Raw genomic sequence first — 22,889 nt, forward strand, 5'->3', positions numbered from 1 at the left:
ACGGCACATACATGATGGAATTTTTGAACCTAACAGAAGATTCTTATTGCCTATCTGCACATTAGAATAAAATTGGCTTTATTCTCAGCTGCTAAACACCTGCAGCTCTTGTTGGATATAAGCATCCTGGTTTGGAAACGTTGGTCTATAATAATTTAGGGACCAGGTACAACAGCCAAGAAGGCTGTAAAATTGTATGTCCGTTACTTTATAATGTGTAATGAGTGGTGTAGCTTCTTACCAGTCACCCATCCTGAAAAGTCCATACTTGGGTCTTATTTGAATTTGAAGCAAAAGCCAGCCCAAAGTACAGGATCGATGCTTTTACAGGTGTAGTGTATATTCTGCCTATGGAGTGTAACAAGAGAGCATACCCAATATTAAATTAAAGGCTTGTAACAGGAGACCATGCTTTATCTTTCATTAGCTTTTTCTCAAAAGATCAGAGTAGCTTGGCAACTTGACAGGTGTAAGATCTTGTCTAGAAAACATTTCCTGAACTTGTGCAAGTGTTGCTTACTGCCTGTATGCTTCTCTTAGGCAAAGAAAAAAGCACCTCTCCTTGACATTCTGATGAAGTGAATTTGTAACATACCTTTTAAACCTTGTTTTTTCTCCTCACCTCTGTACTTCCTACCATGTCACTTACTCATGTATGGCATTAAAGTGCAATTAATTTTTTCTATACCCTGCAATATTCAGTGTGTCATTGAGGCTAAATACCAAATTCAGAATGATAGAATTAACTCTTAATGAACATTAGAACTAATAAACTGAGCTCACTGCTGGCAAGGTTTTGTTCTGCCTTACAAGGAACACTTAATACAGTTAAGAAGCAATACTGTGACAGATGCAATCATATCTGACTGAACTGGAAAGGCGTACAAGGGGTTTGGGTGGTTCACTTGTATGCAAGCATGTTGTTTAAGTCATGATAGTCTTATAAAAGTTTTTTAAAAATTTGGTTAAACTTTCAGGTTTACTGCGTGGATAAGGCAAAAGCTATGACTAGGGAGAACAAAAGCCCACATTCTAAATTTTACCAGATATCTGGGAAGTGCCCTCAGGTAATCCAAACTTATATTCTTCTGAAAGCCAAAACACACAAAGCTAAGGTACACACTAGCCCTGGGACAGAGGAATTAAGCATGTGTGCGAGGTGAGGAAGAAGGCTGGCAAAGAGCAGACTCATCCTTTTTCTCCAGACTGCTGTTTTAATTCAAACAAATAGAAAGCAGAGGAGAAACAATGTGATTATTCAAATGTGATTTTAGATAAGGGGGGCTTGTGATTGGTGAAAGCCTTTTTCTCAAGACTTGAACTTTGAAGGGCTGGAATTAGTGTGCTTTGGCTTTGTGAAATCTAATTCAGAAGTACCTGCATCCTTGATTTTGCAAATTAAAGATGTTATCTAAATTCAGTTAAATTACAGTAGTGAAGATATGCATGGGTCTTTAATTAGATCATTGTGCTGAAATATGCTGGTCTGGTTTAAGGTGGGAGATAGTGGGTAGGATTTCAGAACGAGTGCGTATTAATTCACATTTCATTACAGCTGATGGGAATGTTCTCGCTGACTTCAGTGGAAATACAGATGAAACCAGTGTTGGATGCCAAAGCATATCCTGCCCATGAGCCCTCTTCAATTTGGAAAGGAGGGGTTCAGGCAAATGTTTTTTTCTGAGGTGTTTTGTAAAGCAAATCTGTTATCATGGAAAGCTTTCTGGGAAGGCCACAAATGTGATGTCCATGTTGAGCATTGAGGGGAGAGAGGAAAATCCAGTAATACATGCCTGTCTGTAGTTAGAAATTAGTCTTATCTGAAAAATAAATGCTAGACAAAATCTCAGGAAATCAGTTTATCTAGGCACTTGAAGCCTGAATTATATTAATATTAGGTTTTCTTTCTCCTTCAGCTATGGCAAAACCCAAAGTTTCTGGTGGGAAATGAAAGTTGCTTCACTCAAAACATTTTGAATTTGAGGCAAAGACGGCTATTTCTCTGCAGACATACACATTTGGTCTTTGTGGTTCTGCTTGCTGTTACCATTCTAGGTTATATGATTCTCTGATGCTTGAATAAAGAGGAAGAAAATTGATTAGGCTAAACTTTAACATGCCAATGAGATGCTTGCTTTCTTATATATGTTGCTGCAAATAGATGATGTTTATTATGAGGTGTTCAATAGGAAACAAAAATATAAGATTATTCTAATCATTGTATCCAAAGATAAAAATACTGAATAAGTAAAGGGCTCGTTAAAATATCTTGAACCTAAGCATTAAATTATGAAGAGCCAGACAGATGAACTTTTGTCACTCATTCAAAAGAAATTTTTTTACCATATAAAAAGATTTAAGAGTTTCCTAATAAAATATTGTTCCTTCTGGTTGTTTCTGGTTGCAAATTTTTGAAGCCTTTGAAAAGAATTTAAATCCTAAACTGTGTTTAACTCATTTCCTCTATGCACTGTAAGACTACATCACATCTTAGTGCCTACTAAAGTAACTGTCAGGCCTCAGAGGATCTACTGCTGTGAGACTGCTAAATTCACAGTCACTGGAGTAGTGTTGATGGGGGTTGTCATTGTTTAGAAGGTCTTTTTTTTTCCTTGCTGATATATTTTTATTATTTGGTTTATTTGGAACAGCTTTTAAATTTTCTTTAAAGTGTCTTACACGAATGGCCAACAAATGACTAAACGCTCGTCACATGTGAATCCCATATCTTGTGAACTGAGATAAGAGTGAAGAATGGGAATAAGGCGGAAAGAAGCTTATCAGAGGAAAATCCCTATTAATGCTAATAGCCACATGCAAATCGTGGCTCCCTCCTAATTCTCAAGTTACCTTGGAGCAGCCAGCTACCTTGCACGGTGCTGTTACAGGTCCCTCTGCTCACCTGAAAACAGCCAGTTCTACACAAACCATCTTGTCAACAAACATCTCCAGCACAACTGTCTTTGTGCGAGAGGTCTGAGTGCCAGAAGTATCAGCCAAGTTATTCAAGATTCTGATGTTATGTTCTGAATGCAAGAGAGCTGCCAATGTCTTGCTTTGAAGCATATGCTACGAGCTTCCTTATATACTTTTAATAAACATAAAATGCTTTGTGCTCAAGGACTTCCTAGCTGTAGAGGAAAGTCTCATGCCGAATTTGCATATATGTACATTATTTTGACTAACATATGATTTTGGGCGCAGCACTTTTCTGTTTCTTTCCCTTCATGAATATATTCAGAATTTGCGGTATTTATTACATGTAAAGATCTCCAGACAGCATCATACAGTACATAACAGAATCTCCTCCTCTTTCAAGTGTAGATCAGCACTTATAATCTCGGATACAAGGTTTTGATGGTTTTAAGGGATTAGTAATGGGATATGGAGATTTTTGTCCCTGCAGCACGTTGGTTCATTTAGGGTGCTTTTCTCTAGCAAATAAACGTGCTGTTTGGTGAGCTGTATCGAGTTCATGTTCTGCAGGTGGCCCTGTTATGACAAGCAGGCTAAGTTTACACTTTCTTTGGCAGACCCTCTGGGGAGACTTAAGCATCGAGTTTGCAAGGGGACTCGAATGCCCTGCTTTTTGAGTTGTTTCATGGAGTACTTGTGAAAGACATCAAAGCTTACTTTTACACAGTATAAAGACGATGTTAGGGCCAGCCTTGAAATCCAACATTCTGTTTCTCAGACTGCTGTTCTGACACTTTCTGATCAAATAAAATGCATTTAAACCAGCATTTCGATATGAAATGTGTATGAATAACAGCCATCTTTTTAAGCAGCAAATTATTTGCTTCTAAGAAAGGAAAAATTTTGTCTCAGAGCTTCAATAATAACATGAGTTCAAGACCCAGTAAGATCCTTTGAGATATGTTACTGCTGCCGTGTTGGAATTTAGAGTTGTTGCACTTTACCAGGTGATGGAGTTTTACTGCCAGTCCTGCGAGACAGCCATGTGCCGGGAGTGTACAGAGGGAGAACACGCAGAGCATCCCACAGTACCACTCAAGGATGTGGTGGAGCAACACAAGGCTTCCCTCCAAGTCCAGTTGGATGCTGTCAACAAAAGGTATGGAGGCTCCACAGATTATTTTCTGTTTTCAGTTCTACCACTGGCTTCCTGTGTTACCTTGGGTAGATGTTTTAATATGTCAGTGCCATGGACCTCTACCTAGAAAACAGGAGTAGTGAGGCTAGCATAAGGAAAAAAAAATCCATTGCGTGTGATGCACTGAGGTATTAGAGAAAAGAGAAAAAGGTTCCTCTCTGTCTTTCACAAAACAGAGGCCACTAGAAATGCAAGCGTCCTCCAAAGAAGGGGCATAAAATGTTAAGGAGAAAAGTACTAGCCAGTCATGAATTCCGTGATAGATAAATAATACTGGATGCTTAAAAGGCCAGTACAAACACTATGGTGGCAGAAAGGCTAAAAAGAAAAGAAAAAGCGGGGTAGATCTAGCTATATCTTCCTGAGTAGACATATTTACTTGAAGGACCGAGGATCCAAGGCCTCTTTGTTGGAAATGCGTAAAGTCTAATGGATTTCCACAAGGGAGGGCCCTCTCTTAGCCTTATTTCATCAGACCAAAACCACTATGTGGTTATAAAAGGAATGAACTTCCTTCTGGGAAATGACCGAGTTTAAAGACAGCCAGCTGATGAGATTATTTCATCAGAAGTTACCAGGGCAAGGGCCAATGTTTAATGACTTTTGAAACAGCAATCTTTGTAATTTAATCCCTCCCTTAGGCTTCCAGAGATCGACTCAGCACTTCATTTTATATCTGAAATCATACACCAGTTAACCAACCAAAAGGCTAGCATTGTAGATGACATTCATTCCACTTTTGATGAACTCCAGAAGACTTTAAATGTGCGAAAGAGCGTGCTGCTTATGGAACTGGAAGTGAATTATGGCCTTAAACACAAAGTAAGATGCATGTTTTGTTTCAATGAAAAGCTATTAATTTAATCAGCCAGTTTTTTACAAATGATGCAGGATGCCGGTTTGACAAATTGTCTGAGATCCAGAGGAGAACTTGGTTTTCCTGAAATCAAGTGTGGCAGAACCTCGCATATGGGTGCCCAGCCTTATAAATGGAATCCAGATCTTGTATGGGCAGGCAGCCCTTTGTGCATAGTGTGTGAGGATCTAAAATGGCCAACACACTAAGCAGGCATCTGCTTAACACCAACATGCTGATGTGCAGGTGACAATAAGGGAAGACTGAAGGGAAGTGTGAAATCCTTGGGCTGCAATCCTATGAATGCCCTCATGAAGATACAGGCCAAACAATTTCTTCTGAAGAACGGAGCAAGGCTTACTGCTTTGCTTTAAAGCACGGTTTTCCTTTCAAATGCCTGTTAACATACTTCATGTTAGATGTCACTGGTTGAAACACACAAAGATTGGAAGGACATCTCGCTTTATCAGGGGAATGCAGAGAGCAATAGATTCCAGAGCTGTATTCACTCTTTTACTTCCTGTCTATCTGGATGATTGAATCTTGCATTTTTCCCCCTATATTGTAGACTAAGCTTCAGAGGAAGAAAACAGAAATCTGCCCTTTTACAAAGAGAAGCCTGTAGCCTGGTGGGTATGGTTTTTGTTGAAGATTAGTAAGTCTGAATCAGGCAAATGAAAGAATTCAGCCCTTATCATCCTGGGCATCTGTTGCCTGTTTTATATAGACAGAAAGATCTCTTCCCCCAAAGTATCCTTTAAAAGAAAGTAGCATCAACAACTGGAGTTTCAAGAGTGCCTGATAATGTTGGCATCTTTGGGCATTCTCTTCGATTACTTAGCAGCCTGAGCATCTCCAGATGTCTAAAGTGGAAGAATGCTGCATTCCTGGATCTGGAACAGGTTTGACCATTAGGAAGGTATTGAACTGCCGGGGCTGTGAAAACGGAGGAATTCTAATGTGCACAAGTCATGTACTTTCTGGAATACAGGGAGCCCAAAACCCTTGGGGCATAGAATTTAGTAATTTCCAGAGCTAAGAAGCAGCTGAGGAGCTTCTAGCATCAGAAATTTGGGCTTAGATCCCAGGTTCATCTAAACGTGTCCAAGATGTCACAAAACCTTATTTTCTTAGCAAGCAAATATATACTCAGGGTATATACAAAGTTCACACAAGATGGAATATAATGTTAAATTATCTTAATGTTGTTTAAAGGGTTTTAAAACAGCTTAAAAGCTATTTTGCGTGTTAGAGAACCAAATTTTTACAAAGCTGCACATAAGCAATAAAAGAGGCATCTCCTGTCTGTATAAAAAAGAGTTATTGGAATTGGAGTTTGCTTTTGAATGAAGAGTAGTCCTGCAAAATAATTTAAACCCAAATGTTCCATCATTCTGATCATGTACTTTGCAAAAATGAAAAGATGAAAGGGCTACGCTTTACCAAAAGAAAGTTGGTAATTCAGTTTCAGTTATCCAATAGACTGAACGAGCCCTCATGTAAAATACTCTAGACACATTTTAAATATTAGTTATGGTAGGGTTGAATATTTTCCATCTTTGTAATGAAAGAAAACTATATTGGGAAAATAACGGCTTTAAAATGTAGCTGCAAATTGTCTTTGTCCTCAGTTTGTGGTTTGTTATCCCAAGCATATGTTTTTTTGCCATCCTGGGTCTTTATTAGCTATGCTATCTGTTTAACTACTTGTGTCCTGGAACAAAGACAAGGCAGATTAGAAATGCCTTGTATTGAATCCTCAGAGGTCTACAGATGCCTAGAAAAACAAACAACTTGAAATTTGTTCATTCTGATTCGCTTGCAAAAGATTTTGTGTTGTTATCACTTTCCGGTATCAGTAACTCATCAGCCTGGATTTCCTCCAGTGCGTGAAAAGCTTTGTAAAATTCAGAACAAAAATGCCCTTAGAATGCAGGGTCATTACATGGTGTGTCTCAGCAAGGGAAGAATATCTCATAGCAATAAATACACCCAGTCTCTAAGTTTACTTTAAAATAAATTGAAAAGTTTCAAAAATATTTACTTTACAGTGATCATCAACAAAATAACTTCTCTGACCCACAGAGTTCTAGTTCTCTGTAGGAAAAACATACCGCATGTGTGACTGGGTACTTCGGTTTGGAGATTTCGTCAGTGGAGAGTGTGGGGGGTAGCTGGAATGTTTGGGCTTTTGTGACTGTCATGAATTTCTCTGCCAGGTTGTTTTAATTCAGGGATCTTTTTTCCAATTCATTGCAAAACTGGTTTTAAAAAACCAAAATGTTAGCCTTGTTCCCAGCCCACACCTAACAATTTTGAGGTCAATACTGTTTTAAGGATTTTAGACAGGGCCAGAACTGAGCCTATAATAAAAAGTCTTTCTCAGTCTTAAATATAGAGCAGCTACTTGCTGCCCACCAAAATTTCAGGCTACTGAACCCAACTTTTCCCAATATCCACAACCCATCCTTTACATTTTGCGTTCCCGCCTGCTGAAACTGAGGAATCAACTTACCTGCTTCTTCTGGGGAGACTTTTCCTTTCTTCATTTATTTAGATGAGGAATCGCACTTTTCATCAGGATGGATGTACAGATCTTGAGAGTGCTTTCTTGTCTGTCTCCACTGAGGAGTAACCCAAGGTTTCCCTTGGCTCTGAAGAAATACTTCCAAGAAGTTTCTTGCAGCTTCCCTTATTAGTGGGCCTGATGACTCCAAAATCTCTTTATCTCACTGCACACAGCTCAATTCCCGGTAACTGTCTTGTTGACTGCTGAGAGTTAGATGGAGCAGGGTTCAAACTTCTACATTTGGGTGTTGGTTTTTTTTTTTTTTTAAGAAAAACCAAAAACCAGGCAAGACAGACAGGTGGGGCAATAATACAATCTAGTGTTACAGTGGATCTGTGAAACCTTGAAGACCCAAAACAGGGTACAGTTTCTGTGTTGCAGCATGATATTCCAAGAACATGTAGCAATCACTGTGGTACTTTTTCTAAAATGAAACTTTAAAAAAAAAATCTTTAAAATGAAGCACTATGAATTGGGTTTCTACAAAGGCCTTCAGATATAAAGCATGCTACATATTGCTAGGATAGTTCTTGTAACACGATGCTAATCTGGTGTTTGGTAATGCACACAGGTCCTCCAGACACAGCTGGATACCTTACTTGAAGGACAAGAAAGCATTAAAAGTTGCAGCAACTTTACGGCCCAAGCTCTCAACCATGGCACTGAAACAGAAGTTCTGCTGGTGAAGAAGCAAATGAGCGACAAGCTGAATGAACTGGCTGAGCGGGACTTCCCATTGCAGCCACGTGAAAACGATCAGTTGGATTTCATAGTGGAGACAGAAGGCCTGAAGAAGTCCATTCACAATCTGGGCACTATTTTAACCACCAACGCTGTTGCCTCTGAAACAGTTGCCACAGGTGAGGGACTGAGGCAGACAGTGATCGGGCAGCCCATGTCTGTTACCATCACAACTAAGGACAAAGATGGGGAGCTCTGTAAATCTGGGAATGCTTACCTCACTGCTGAACTGAGCACACCTGATGGGAGCGTAGCGGATGGAGAAATACTTGACAATAAAAATGGCACTTATGAATTTTTGTATACTGTTCAGAAAGAAGGGGACTTCACTTTGTCACTGAGACTTTATGATCAACATATCAAAGGAAGCCCATTCAAACTTAAAGTGGTCAGATCTGCAGATGTGTCCCCTACCACTGAAGGGGTTAAGAGGCGTGTTAAATCTCCTGGCAGTGGCCATGTGAAGCAGAAAGCTGTGAAAAGACCTGCCAGCATGTACAGCACTGGCAAAAGAAAAGAGAATCCCATTGAAGATGATTTGATCTTCAGAGTAGGTAGGTGACTTGTCTGCTACCTATTGACATACTTAAAAATAGTTCAGGGAAACTGGATGAAAAAAATCTAGAAGTTAAATTATTTTAAGATTAAAGCTGTAAGTAGAGCAGCCTGGTAATACCTTTAGACGTCCTGGCACATACTTGAGAAATTCTGTCTGCAGCAAATATTTAGTTGGAATTTGGGTTGAGAAATACATTTGATTTGGGATAAAATATTTTACCACCTCTTCTGTACTCTATTGGGCATTATAAAATGAAAATATAATAAGATCAATGCTTCAGATTAGATTAAATTACTTCTTTAAAAAGTTGCATGGCAAGAAGGGAAGTAAGACAACTCCTTCTCTAAAACAATTGCCCTAAAGGTAATCTAATTAATTAACCTGGAACTATACATGCTAAATCCTGTGGTTGTAGATAGTTATTTTATTATGTCAGCATGGGAAAAAATTACCATTTCCTTTATTTGCCTTTTCCCCCCAATATCTAAATATGCTTGGTTCTTTATATAGTGTAATGTTGTCTCTAAATCTGTGGATTTATAATGCTTGGTAGAAATATAACATCTTGGTGTCATTTACTGTGATTTTCTTTCAGGTCTTTTGATGTACTCTGTTTTTAAGCTATATAATAATAATCCATCATTTTATAAGTTTGTACCGCGGTGTGTTGTATTTATATAATATCTGCTTAAATAGTTAGAAAATACGTTGCACAGCTAAAGAAAAAAGCAAGTTAATTCTTAATATGTATTATCAAGGCAATGTATGTGTTGTCAAGTTTGACAGCCAGTCGGCAAGGTAGCTTTCCCCTTTGTAGCAGAGAAGGGAGAGCAGTTAATCCTGGAGGGGTTTTTAGTAATTCTATTGAAAATTCATCTGGAAACCATTTGTCAGTTGGTTAACCCTGTCCATCTGATTTCTCATCTGTCAGTATTTCTAATAGATTCCTTGCTTTGATAGAGAGTACAAGCAATAACATAATGGTTTTATATCAGAAAATGTATTCAGCAAGTGTGCTTTGCTTGCTGAATAGGAGTACAATGTAAGCTTTGGATGAAGCCACTCATAAAATGACCAGCCTTTCCCAAATAGCCAGTGCATTTCCTAGTAAGAAAAATGATGCCATAAATATAACAACTCAAAGCCTTTTTTACAAAGGCAACGATACCCAGCTTTTCTGTTGCTACGGCTAAATTTTATGGTGACTGCTGAGTCAAAAGTTAGAAATATGATGCAGAACAATTCATACTGAGGTCGAGCCAGCCCTACTCGGCAGTAACCATGCTTTATCGTCCAAAGCTGGTGGGCTACTTCTGTTAAATTAGTGCCCAGACATAGCCCTTCCTCTAGCAGGAGCGTGTTCTTGCACAAGCTATTGCCATAGTCACCACTGGCAGAGTCCCTGTTAGCAATCCCATGGGGAGGGAAGCCCTTGCATAGGGCAGAGTGATCAATCTCAGGCTCCTGCTGAAATAGAAAGGGACCCGTGGCTCTTCCCAAATGCAGTTTCACTGCTGATACTGGTAAGAGTAGCAGAAGGTAAGTATAAGTGTAGCCTAGATCTTTTTTTTGTGCCCTCTTTTGAGACAAGGTTAAACAAAACAGTTAAAAAAACAATGTCTGAACCCTGTCTAATCTCTTCTGGCATGGCTGTGACATGTTGTATGCTAGACAGAGGAGGAGCTGGATGGACAGATTCACGCAAAAAGGGTCTGTGGGTCTGTAGCAGGCAGGAGCAGGATAGGAAAGCCTGCAGGGGTACACTCAGCCTGTGAATACCAGGGGAGCTCTGTTACCCACTGCAATAGGCTGACACCTTCATGGAATGCTAAGTCCTCTTGTTCACATATGTCAAGCATCAATTTGTCCCACTGTGAAAATCATAGATCTAAATAACAGAGTTGTCCTGAAATTTTTAAAAAACTGTTAATATTCTTATTACGAAGCTTTAGGTATGGATTAAAGTGATTTCAGCTTGTAAATTCTCCTTCTGTATCCCTTGCTTCTAGTGATCAGTTTCTAGCCTGACTACGAAATAATGGTACGACTCTGGTTTGGGTTGTGGTGGTGGTGGTGGTGGTTTGTTGGATTTTTTTTTTTTTAACTATTCTCTCCAATGCATTATGAACTTTTAAATAGTTTCCAAAAAGCACAGTGCCCTTTCTTTTTATTGTGATGCAATCATGACCATGTGCTTTATTTTGGAATTCTGCCTCCTCCCCTTCTTCACCAATCTAGCCCCGCCAAAAAGAAGAGAAAATAATTAGAACAAGAGCTACACATGTATCAGAGCTTTTGCTTCATGAAATCTCTCAGGATTGTCCACGTTTGGGATTTATGGATCACTATTTTATTGAAACACTGAGCTGAGCTGAGAGTAATATTTCATCCTATGGCATGTTCAGTTCTCAGCCACTCATTTCACAGAATGACCCTACATAGAGATGTCCCTCTGTGCTTCTGTAGGCTTATGTATGGGTCATCTGAAAGGTCTCTTAAGCCATTACAGATGTAATGCTCTAGCTTTTACACTCTTCCAAAATATGCAAAATTAATGAAGACAGGTAAAACTTCTGACATTTTCACAGGGCTTGCCTTCATGGATTTCAGAGTTCATTTAGTTCCAGTTTCAGCTCAATTCAAAAAGTTAAGGTTCGGTTCATTTGTTGATGAGGTAATGTAGAATAAAGTTTATTACTGTTTTCCAGCAAAACTGTGTATCTCTATCTTGAACCCATTCTTGAATTTCTCTGGCCAAATCTGGAATTGTATTTTAAACTGGGCAAGATAGATCATGTATTTGGGCTGCCAGAAGCTCATACAGCTGTGCTGGAGAACCATACTGTAATATTCCTATGGGCATCCAAGTATATGGAGCATGCTATTGTATATATGCTGATATATGGGCTTTTATGCACAAGTAAATTGATCAGCTCCTAGCAGAAGATTGTTCTTGTGCTAGTATTAGCATAGATAGCATTAATACAACATTAGTACGGTTAAGTGCTTTTGTTCATGGGGAATTGTGTATTGTGTCTTTTGCTAATTCCATGTTATGTATGGCTTTTTAAATGGCATGTAGTTCTGTTCAGACGTTTTAAGGTCAAGCTATTGACTGCACATTCATACATTCATGTAATTCATTATTTACAAGAAGAGTATTTCTTACTTCCTCCTCCTCTCTCTCAATAATTTATATCCTGAACCTTTTATTTTTTTATAGCATGCTTGATCTCCAATAGTGTGCCTATGCAGTATCTGGGTAGCATGTACTTAGTTTGTACAAATGAAAACAAGAATGTGCTTACGATACCCAGAAAATAGTTGTTGTGCAATGGTTTTTGCTACCTCTACAAGTGGTAGGAAGCACTGAAGTGAGAAGGAAGGCTCTTTTCCATTACCTTGCTCTTGTGCCTTAGACCCATGCTGAGCAGAGGTAAATGGAGGGGAGGGATGTTCACAGTGTCAGCCAATTCCACCTTGCCTGGTGAACCTCTCCCACATCCTCCAAAGGAGGGTTAAGAGCCGTGGGTGGCATCAGCTACTCTGCCTAGGACACCATCTTGTGCTCTAGCTCTGCCGTGCTGTGCCTTGTGCCTTGGTATTTTTTCTCTTCTGGCACTTTTCATGACTGGGTTCTTTGACACCATTTAGCAGTAGTGGTGTTATTTCCCACTTTAACTGTTTTTTTTGCTTCATTTATTTATAGTTGGGATTGGCATCAGATACAGCCAGATGGAGAGTTGGCTCTCTGCTAGGAAGTTCAATTTTTCTTTTCCTCAGACTGTGTTTAGCTGTCTGTTCAGTCATGTAACTGAACATCTAAGTTTAGCTGTACATTCAACGTGTGTAATGCACTCTGATTTAAAAAAAAAAAGTGCCTTTAACAGTACCTTCTGTCAGCCTTCTTAACAGGTGCGGATGTCATCTTCTGGTCTGTTATCAATGCTGAGAGCAAATAGGAGCCTTATTACAGAATCACAGAATGGCAGGGGCTGGAAGGGACCCCTGGAGATCATCTTGTCCAACCCCCCTGCTTGAGCAGGCACACCTAGAGCAGGGGCACAGGACTGTGTCCAGGTGGGTTTTGAATGTCTCCAGGGAAGGAGACTCCACAACCTCCCTGGGCAGCCTGTGCCACTGCTCTGGCACCCTCACAGGAAAGAAGTTTTTCTTCATATTGAGGTGGAACTTCCTGTGTTCCAACTTGTGCCCATTGCCCCTTGGCCTGTCATTGGGCATGACTGAAAAGAGTCTGGTCCCATCATTTTGACACCCACCCTTCAGATATTTATAAGTATTGATAAGATCCCCCCTCAGTCTTCTCCAGGCTGAACAAACCCAAGCCTCTCAGCCTTTCCTCATAAGGGAGACGCTCCAGTCCCCTGATCATCTTGGTAGCTCTCTGCTGGACTTGCTTGAGCAGTTCCCTGTCCTTCTTGAACTGTGGGGCCCAAAACTGATTTACTCCACATAAAACCTCATTAACAAGGCCTGTGTAATAATATCTTTACTGCAGTTTAAAAGGAGGCTTAGGGGGAGCAAATGGGTTCTTGATCAGGTGCTTCTTTAATTTTCTCTGAAGGCCTCTGCTTGAAACTCTGTATTGGATTGTCCTGTTTGAAAGGAGAAGGGCTGCCTGTAGATATATACTTTCTGAGCTTTTACAAAAATGCAAGTGAATTATATGGGTACAACATCATCTTGAAAAAATGTGTATTTTTCCAACTGCAGTTAGCCCACTTGTATGGATGGTCCAGAGGAACCTTCTACCCTGTAGCAAGCAGCACCTGCTTCCTCGCATTCCCCCGTCCCTTCTCTACCTTTCCAGCAAGGTCCTGTCCTGGACAAATTACAGCCTAGCTAAGGACATTGGAGAAGGAAGGGATGTATATGTGCAGATGTTTCCTGTAGTGCAGAAGTACGATACATGAAATTCAGAGGCCCCTCTGACCCACTTTAATCAGTTGTTCTTCATTCTCTATTTCAGAACTCTGGAACAAACTCATAAATAAGTAGTGTGAAATAGTGAGGTGTTTTCTATACAGAATGTCTATTTCTGTAGAAATAGCAAAGCCTAGTAATGGGGAAATAGAATTTCATTTTCCATTTTATTAGCTCAACTCCCCCTGAGGCTTGTTATAAACTCTTTATGGGTTTGCAATGGCCAGTGTGAAATTTGGCCGGGCCTACATTGCATAGTTTTGCAGTCATACCTGTATCGGACAGAAGCTGAAGAACTGGCAAAATCCCCAGCATGGGTCTGATGTCCTGACAACAGCGACCTGGTCTTGGTTCGACTCATGTCATTCGGGGTTTTGCTGCTGTACCAGCAGAGAACTGCTTCTGAGGTGCACCTCCCCCGAGGATTTGTGCATACCTAGCTGTGGCAGCAGGGATATGCTGCACAAGCAAGGTTTGGAGGGTGTCTTGGCCAAGCTTTTAGGGACAGATGCTGTGTAAAGCAAATTAATACAAATCAGCCCAAACTTCACTACCAACAGTGTGTGGGAGTATCTGCCAGAGTTCCTACTGAATTATTCATTCCTCTTTAAAGGTTACAAACATAGTGTGCCATCATCCAACAGACTGATTGATTTTAAAACTTAGATTTGCAAGGGAACTTGGGTTAGAATCACTGACAGTTATTTTACAATAAGCACATAACTTGTTAACAATCTGATTCGATGCAGTTTCACTACAGAGCCTTTTGTGTTTCAGCTGTACCTGTTATGGGAGAGGGCACCACATCCTAATAACGTGTAAAGTTTGAGTATTTTTTGGCACTATGAGGAAAAAAGAAGCAAGGCGAGGGAACAAGAAAACAACTCCTTGATACCTGTCAATGCAGTATGTTTGTAGACCTGTGCATGCTGTTGACTTTTATTCTTTTTTTCAGTATCACATAGAGAACAGTCCAAGAAAAAGTATTTGAAGTGCTGTAGGCAGGAAAGATACGGTACTTACATAACACATTATGGCTACTTGCAACCTCTACAGTCTCCCCATTAATCTGTGATCTTTCCACAGAGCTTTTGTCTCTCTGAACCTGTTCCCTTCCTGGTGGGGGCAGTGACATGGTTTTTCTTTGTGTTTTAGGAAGCTGGTAAAACTAGGTTAGCAAGCAGGGAGATCATTATTCATAGTAGTAAAACTTAGAAAGCAAAAAAAGCTCCTTCTATTACTATGAATATCAAAAATGTACCTTGTACAACAGGTTTGTCCAGATGCCCAGGACTTACAGAGCTGATTCTTATTGCAGTTACGTGATGTTAAGTTAATGGGCTTTTAGATTTTTTCCCCCCTCCTTTTTGGTGCAATTCAATCTGGCCTGTATTGTGCAAGAATAAAAGATTAAAAATATGAAGCATTTTATGCATGCTAGATTGTCTTGCGCTGAAAATGGATACTCTTCTGTTGAAAACATATCTTCAAAGCTAAATTAATTGGTTTGTGCAGGCTACGCTCAGTAATACCAGAAGGAATTAGCTAGGGTTAAGGCAAATCTGACTGTTTATTTAGAGAACTGTATACAAAGATGGTATGAAAGGAGCTATTCCACAGGCTGCAGATCTGCTTCCTAATAACTCTCTTCAGCCTGCTCTTCTGAAATCTCTGCTGTCCTTTCCCAATCCCAAGCAGCTTGCCACCTAAATTGCAGTAAAACATCTGTCTTTTCCTCCTTTGTGCCCTGCAGTAGCTCAGAACAGGAGGGAGGTAAGGCTGGGCAAAGACAGGCAAGAAAGATGCAGGCTTTCACCTCCAAACCAGTCTGCTTGGGAAACACTGAAATGAGGATTCCACAACTGTATCCTAGCCCCACCCCTGTGCATTTGAAATGTTGGTGTCTCCCTAGGCTAAGGAGTGGTGGGTGACTGCCCATGACTGAGAGAAGACAAAGCATGGGGTGCCTTGATACAGGGGTTGGTATCTTGCAGTGAAGGATTTGCTGAAGACTGTCTCTCAGGCAGGTATGTTTATAAGGCAGGAATCTCTATTAAGAGGAAGAAGCTATCATCCTTTGGTATTACAGAGTCAGTTCCAGAAGCCTGCTTTTCCAGAGGCTGACATACTTTACTAAAAGCTTTCCTTTCATCATCCTGAACTGCTGCCACTGCCTGTGCTTGGATTCAGATCTTTGCTGGCATAGTGAATTATTCAAATCAAAGAGTTAAAAGATATGTGTTTTCCTCTTGACCATAAATTAGGAAATAAACTGTGTTTCACTAACCTTAGCTTTCTTCACAGAAGTTTGTGCCACTGCAGAGGGGACTGTATAAAGGCCTGTGTGCAAATTAGGACCTATATGATGGGCTTAATAGCTGCAAAGCGCTATGTACAAGGATGTTGCAGGGAGCTGGATTTCATCTGCATGCTGTGCTAATAAATTACTATTTCTTAAACTTACTGTGAAATGTGACTATGGCATTCTTGAGTAATTTCTATTTTTTTTCTTTGATGTATGTTTACAAGGCCCCACTGAAGAACACTGAGCAACTCTTTATATAGGTCTCTCTTATCTTTAAAAATGAAATTCCTTGACTTTCAAGAACATTTTTCTAAGCGTAAAGAGTATGCATCCCATAACATTTGTGCTAGTTGGTTCCAGATGCTGTAGCTTACGCCTCCTCTTTTCTAACAAATGTTTTCCCTTTACCCTCAGTAGTAAAAGGAATGTTTCTCCCTTTTCATCCATTGTCTTTGGCTAAGAGGCAAAAAGGAAACTTATCGTTAGCATATGGTGGATAAAAATTACTGCATGCATCCCTCAGGCACTGCTCATTAAAAGAGTACACAGAAATGGCTCAAGCGTGGGTAGTGTAATTAGTGTGTAACTCACTATTCCCTGAATATCTACCTTTCCCTTGGAGTACAAAAATTGAAAAGTATTTGCCTTGCTCAGAGGATGTAAGCATGTGAAGTTCAAGGAAACAAGCCTTGAAACAAAGAAGCATGCTCACAGCACCAAGTGCAGAGGAATTAAACGTTACTTGTTAGCCAGGGACAGGAAATATGCAACCCACAGCCATCACCACAGCAGAAAGAAGGGTTGTTAGGAGCATATGCATCCCTAATGGAAGCTAAATACAAATTAGAGCTAATACGTATGTCTTACATTGGGTATCACAGTCAGAATAGTTTTAATCACTGAGCTCCAGGATATTTTGGACTGACTAAAATAAAATACAAGTTTTTAAGTTAAAACCATATATTGTAACCAATTAGCGTCTGATATGCAGCCAGTGAATGCTTGTAAAATACTTCAACAGGAAAAACAGTGCTGTATCCAAGTCTTGGAAAGAACAGCTTACAGAGTCTTTTTGTTTCAAAATTCATTCATTCATTATGAATAACCTTGGGGTCCAAGATCGTAATTGCAGTCTTGTCTACAGACCCTTGAGCCTCCCTTACAAAGAAAGCAAGAATTTGTATACTGTTTCTATGCTCCAGGTATAATTTACACCAGCTACTTTAGCCCTGACCTTTTAAAGACATCAGTTTGCTGTGTGACTCTCCTCAGAATGTCTCAGAACAAACATCTAAGTAATGAGGCATCTAAACTTAATGAACTTTTGTGAAATTTTGACATTTTACACCTCCTTATCCCCTTAAGCCACTAGGGACAAGACTTACAGTTTTATGTAAATCACTATTGCATTTGTCCTGGGTAAAAATTGGACCTCTGCGTGTGTATACTGCTTTGTTAGGACAATCTAATGTCTTTGCAGAAGCATTCAGCCTCCAGGTGTTGGCCTTCATTGGCCCACATGTCCCAGTCATTCAAAACCAGTTCTTCATCTGAGTTTCCCTTCTAAGGGAATTTCTAAAGCCTATGACTGAAAACAGTATGATTGAATAGGAAACTTCCCTGTCTTGAAATGGCCCCATCCAAAGTGATCACTGATATGTTTTATTCCAACTCTGTGACTTCACTGAGGAGATTTAGCTAATTGTATTAAAACCTTGTCATCTGTCCAGGTTCTTATCTTAGCCTCTGTCTGTATGTTCCTGCAGTACCACCCCTTCCATTAGCTTCTCAGCTGAATAAAAATCTGCAATTTAAAAAAGAAGTTCATCACTTCTGAGAAAACATTTTACAAGTTCCCTCATGTGAGAGGCAAATTGTGAACACTTTGATTTGTGAAGGCCAAAGAGGTAATTATGTTGATGGGGGCTTAGATGTCATATGTTCCAAAGAGTAAGAACAATCCCTTTGTGTACTTAGAATTGTGGATCCGTTACTGAGATAGTTCTTTGAAGTTGTAGCAGTGATAAGAACTCTTCAAAATAGAGATCTATAGAACAAGGATGTGATAAATGCATGTGTTGGCATTTAGGTCCTAACTGATTAGTCCTGTCTAACCTGATTTCTTTTGTGCTTTGTGTTCAATTCTAGGCACCAAAGGAAGAAACAAAGGAGAGTTTACAAATCTTCAAGGTGTAGCTGCATCTACAAATGGAAAAATATTAATAGCAGACAGTAACAACCAGTGTGTGCAGGTATGAGGATATGTCACTTCCAGTATTTTTCTTTTTCTCCCCGCCCCCACACCTCTGCCTTCTTTGTAGTCCAGGAAAGACACATTTTGTACAATTCCAGCAGATACAGAAAATACAGAGGAAGCTCAACTTGTTTATCATCCATTATCATTCCATCTTCTTGACCTGCAGCTATCTTTTTCAGATCTACACTATATCTAGTATGTATATCAGAGTTTATTTCCCTTCCTTATGATGTTTGACAATGAATGAAGAAAACAAGCAGTGCAATAATCTGGAAAAATGCCTTTTGGTACATATCATTTTACATTGTAAATTTATTACTCCGTGTTTCCAAATATAAATCGGGGCAAGGTGCCACAGATATAATTTTTTAAGCAAATACAAATACAAAAATAAACATGTAGATGTCATTTTCAGATGGCTTTTAGTCTACTTAATTGACTTTTCTGTCTGATATCATGATCAAAACTTTTCTCTGGTAGCACCCCTGGCACCCATTATTTCTTGGCTTCTGTAACCTGTGTGAAAATCAAGCTGTGCTTTTTTTGCTTGCCATGAATCTTCTTTACCATTGACAATTTGTCATCACTCTTCAGGCTGCCCATGTGGTAGCAATGAACAAGGCAGCAGTGTGTGGCTCATTCTTCAGTATGTGAGAACCAGCAAGCCACGTGCAGTAAGAACTCGTTTCCAGGCCTTTTCAAAGAGAGAGTCAAATATTCATCAGCACCCTCAGACTTTGTAATTTGCAGTCACTTCAGAGGAACTTCAGTGTCTAATTACCTGGCTTGGGGCACAACCAGTGGACCAGATTTTGTGTGGCTAAGGCATCTCTCAGGAAACGGCCTGGTACTTATCCCTAAGGCAGATAATTAAATTTTGAAATTCTCTTTTAGCTTCTATTCCTATCTTTTCTACAGACTTAGTGTTTCACTGTGGCCGAGTCACTTAGTGCCTCAGTTTCCACATTTCTAATATGGGAATAATACCACCTCCTTCCACCTAAGAGGGACATTGTGTAGCTTATTTCACTACAGTTTATAAAGTACTTTGAGATCACTGAAGAAACAGTGCAGTGTAAGTGCAGAGAACTCCTTTATCTTAAAATTAGGGTCCAGATGGAAATGTCTTCTTAAATTAGGCATATCGCTTATGTACTGTGTAAGTGCTTCATGTTCCTAACTCTCTTCCTGGCTTGTGTTCATTAGTAACTTGCTAAAATCTAGGCTTCAAGAAATAGATGATGTTATTATGCAGACTTAATTTTAAACTGAATGTTTTCTGTTACAGATATTTTCCAATGATGGTCAGTTCAAAAGCCGTTTTGGCATACGAGGAAGGTCTCCCGGCCAGTTGCAGCGGCCAACGGGAGTGGCTGTGCATCCCAGTGGTGACATCATTATTGCAGATTATGATAACAAATGGGTTAGCATATTCTCTTCAGATGGAAAATTTAAGGTACGAGTTACCATGATCTCTCCTGAGATTTCTCTGTCTTAAAAAGGAATGCAAAGTCTTATTTTTTTTTTCCCAAGAACTACACAGTTTGGTTGTAAGTTAGTCCAAATTCCATTGTTGTGATGTGGAAACCCATGACACAGCCATGTTGTATAATTAATAGGAAGAGGTCACAGCTGTGATGCTAATGCTATACCAAACAGAGATGATATGTTCCATTTTACAGTTCTATGTACTAGGTGCCTGGATGCCTTTCTGTAACTTATAATCAAGGATAGCTGATGTAATCATGTCTAGTTGGACTAGCTCAACAACCTTCGTATCATTAGTATTCTGATTATACAGAAAGGTATGTACATGTATGTATATACACACAGACAGACATGACAACTTACGAGGAGGACATGAGGCTCTTCAGTGACATATGGAGGAGAAAAATAAGGTAGCAGACTGATGATGGCTTCCTCTATTTACTCCATACATATGAGCAAATCATGTGTACAGTTCGTGTATCATCCTATTGGTAATAAATGCAAGGAAGGGCAACCTAGGATGTCATTCCAGTGCTACAGCATAGACAGGAGTGTTTGAGATGGGGGTTACTCAAAGGCAGTAATAATCTCTTAGATTTCAGAAATCAGAAGTTCTGAGAAAAGCACACCTCTTAATTTCATAGCAACCATGATCCCTTTAGTAGGAGTAAAATAAGAAGGCAGCTACTATACTACACTGATGCATGCCAACCTGCAATATTTATTTTGCTTGGGTTCAGGTGCAATTCCAGAGAGAATTAATGGTTGCCTCCATTTGATGCTGTTCTCTGAATGTATGTTACCTAGTTTGATGATGCACGCTAGAAATAGCCACCTATAGCAGAGGTTAGCAGTACACACTGCTCAGTAAGATAAAGGACTTGCAGGGAAATTTCTACCATAGCTACTTATTTCTAGAGTTCTGCATTGGAGAGAAATTGCCTGTTTGGCTAATTTTCTGGCTGCCTAATGATGAAAAAGCTCAGATCCTGAGCTGCCTTTGTGTGTACCAAGAAATGGCCTTCGAGTAGTCTTTGCAAAGTTACAAATGCTATAGCAAATAGGCAATTGTGCTTGCATAGTCCTCAGTGACCTCCATCTGGGAAACAGACGTGTGTGCTTTTAAAAGTATCCAGACCCCGTGTAGACTTGAAGCTAAAATAAAACAATATAATAAACTAATATGCAATGCAAGTGTTAAAAAAATGTAAATGACTTGCATTTGCAGAGTGTGTGCTTTTCCTTGTCAAGTAGTTTTGAAAATGCACAGCTACACAGGAAAACTTTGGTTTTGGCTGAGGTCCTTGAATGAAATGAAGGTGCCAAAACAAAACCAAAGAAAGATGTAATTTAGTTAAGAATCCATATACTCTGAGTAACCTAAGTGTGTTTTAAATAATTAGTAACATCTTTAATGTGAACTGGCTTGATCTGGACACAGAGCATGGAGGGCTCGCTTTCGTTCCTTCTCAAGACATGCTGTAAATCCAGCATTTTGGATGGTGCCAGCTCTGGAGGAAGAAGCCATGGCTCTGGAGGAACTGGGACCCTATGTGCTATACACTACCAGCAGGGAGACAGGTATTGAAAGAAATGAATTAAGGTAGTTCCTCTGACGTGGAGCCTAGCTTTGGTTTTAGTCAAGGTTTTTGTTGGATTGCAAGAGCTAGGTAAAGTTGGCAATGTTTGTGTGGTTTAATACAAGTTAATGCATTAGACTTTATAGTTCTTGGGAGTAGACTGATTAAATGAGAGATGAAACATCAATGATATAAAATACTATTTTTGGATTGAATGCAACAGGCTCTATTTATGAGAGAAAAATACACAACTCTTTGTAGAAGCATTTTATATGTGGAGGGCAGGCATAATCATATAGCTGAAGCACAGGACATGGATATAACAGATCTAGCCCGTGGGCATCTGGGCAAAGCCATGTAATTTCTTGTGTGTTGGCAATGGTAATTCTTACAGGGGCTTTGTCAGATTAAATTGGGCAACGTTGCTAAGATACACAGAGAGATAGATAAAGGGATAATGGTGTTTCTCTTCAAAGGACTGTGCTTGCAAGTCATTGTATGTGATGTCTGATGCAGGTGGTCTGCTAGTTGGTAACTCAGCATTATCAGGGGGATGTTTTGAACTTAATCTAACTATTTTTGTTGTTGTCCCCTTCCTTCTGTATTTACTTACACTTACTCTGCCTTAGCGGCATTTTAATAGTCATGTGAGCCAGAAGGCAGATTTCCCCTGGAGCCAGGCCCCGGCATCTCCCTGATTACGGCACCAGGCTGACTCACCCCAGCAACCTCCACTGCCAGGCAGAAAAGTGTCACCTTCCTCAGTCGCTGGTAGCAACAGAGGCAGAGCTTCATTTTCTCAAGGCTGGAAAATTTGCATAATCCAGAGCTGGACAAACCCTAAACCCCAAAACATAAGTCTCTTAAAATGAAAGGCTGTATTATCCTGTGAATGATACAGCCTTAGACAGGGTCTTAGGTGCTGGGGCTTCTGTTTCTGGCTATGCCACGGGTCTCACAGGTGACTAGTGATCTTCCTTTGCACGTCCCAGTGCTTTATTTTCCTCATCTATAAAAGGCAGATAACAGTGCTGGATTCCTCTGTAAATTACTCTGAAACTCCATAAGAAAACTGTTAGAGAAGACATTGCTAGGCTACAGAGAGAACACATGCTGAAGCAGCAGTATCAGCTTCTGTGCCTGTGGTGGTGTTCAAACCTAGTGAAGGAACTGGAAAACAGGGCCAAGAAAACAATTCTTGGAGAAAATTACTTTCTTTCTAGTCTTGAAGGGTTCTATATAAGATAGCTTGTTATCAGCCAAACAGGGCTGCAACTCAAGATCAAGTTTAGATGAGTGGGAAAAGACAAAAGGAAACATTTTATCTGTCAGATTTTTATTTTTTCTTGTCTCATTAGAAGAATTAAGAAGGGAGCTGCTTGAAGCCGATGGCATGTTCAGATAGTAATAGTTCTGTGGAGTGTGATTAAGTGGTCACAGTTGAATTAAGACAGTCACATGAATGATAAATCCATT

The 22,889-nt window shown here is 39.8% G+C and overlaps 1 protein-coding gene across 18 annotated transcripts in view; it reads left to right on the forward strand.

Moving 5' to 3' along the window:
- TRIM2 (tripartite motif containing 2) overlaps positions 1-22,889 on the forward strand; it is a 132,322-nt gene that overhangs the window by 96,133 nt on the left and 13,300 nt on the right. For all 18 annotated transcript variants that reach the window (XM_075090949.1, XM_075090955.1, XM_075090953.1 and 15 more), the window contains 5 exons: positions 3,924-4,075; positions 4,756-4,936; positions 8,111-8,834; positions 18,237-18,340; positions 19,634-19,801. In XM_075090949.1, coding sequence (XP_074947050.1) covers positions 3,924-4,075; positions 4,756-4,936; positions 8,111-8,834; positions 18,237-18,340; positions 19,634-19,801 — 1,329 coding nt within the window. The remainder of the gene's footprint in view (positions 1-3,923; positions 4,076-4,755; positions 4,937-8,110; positions 8,835-18,236; positions 18,341-19,633; positions 19,802-22,889) is intronic.

Source organism: Phalacrocorax aristotelis, chromosome 4 (genome assembly GCF_949628215.1).
Source record: "Phalacrocorax aristotelis chromosome 4, bGulAri2.1, whole genome shotgun sequence".
Classification (NCBI taxonomy): Eukaryota; Metazoa; Chordata; class Aves; order Suliformes; family Phalacrocoracidae; genus Phalacrocorax; species Phalacrocorax aristotelis.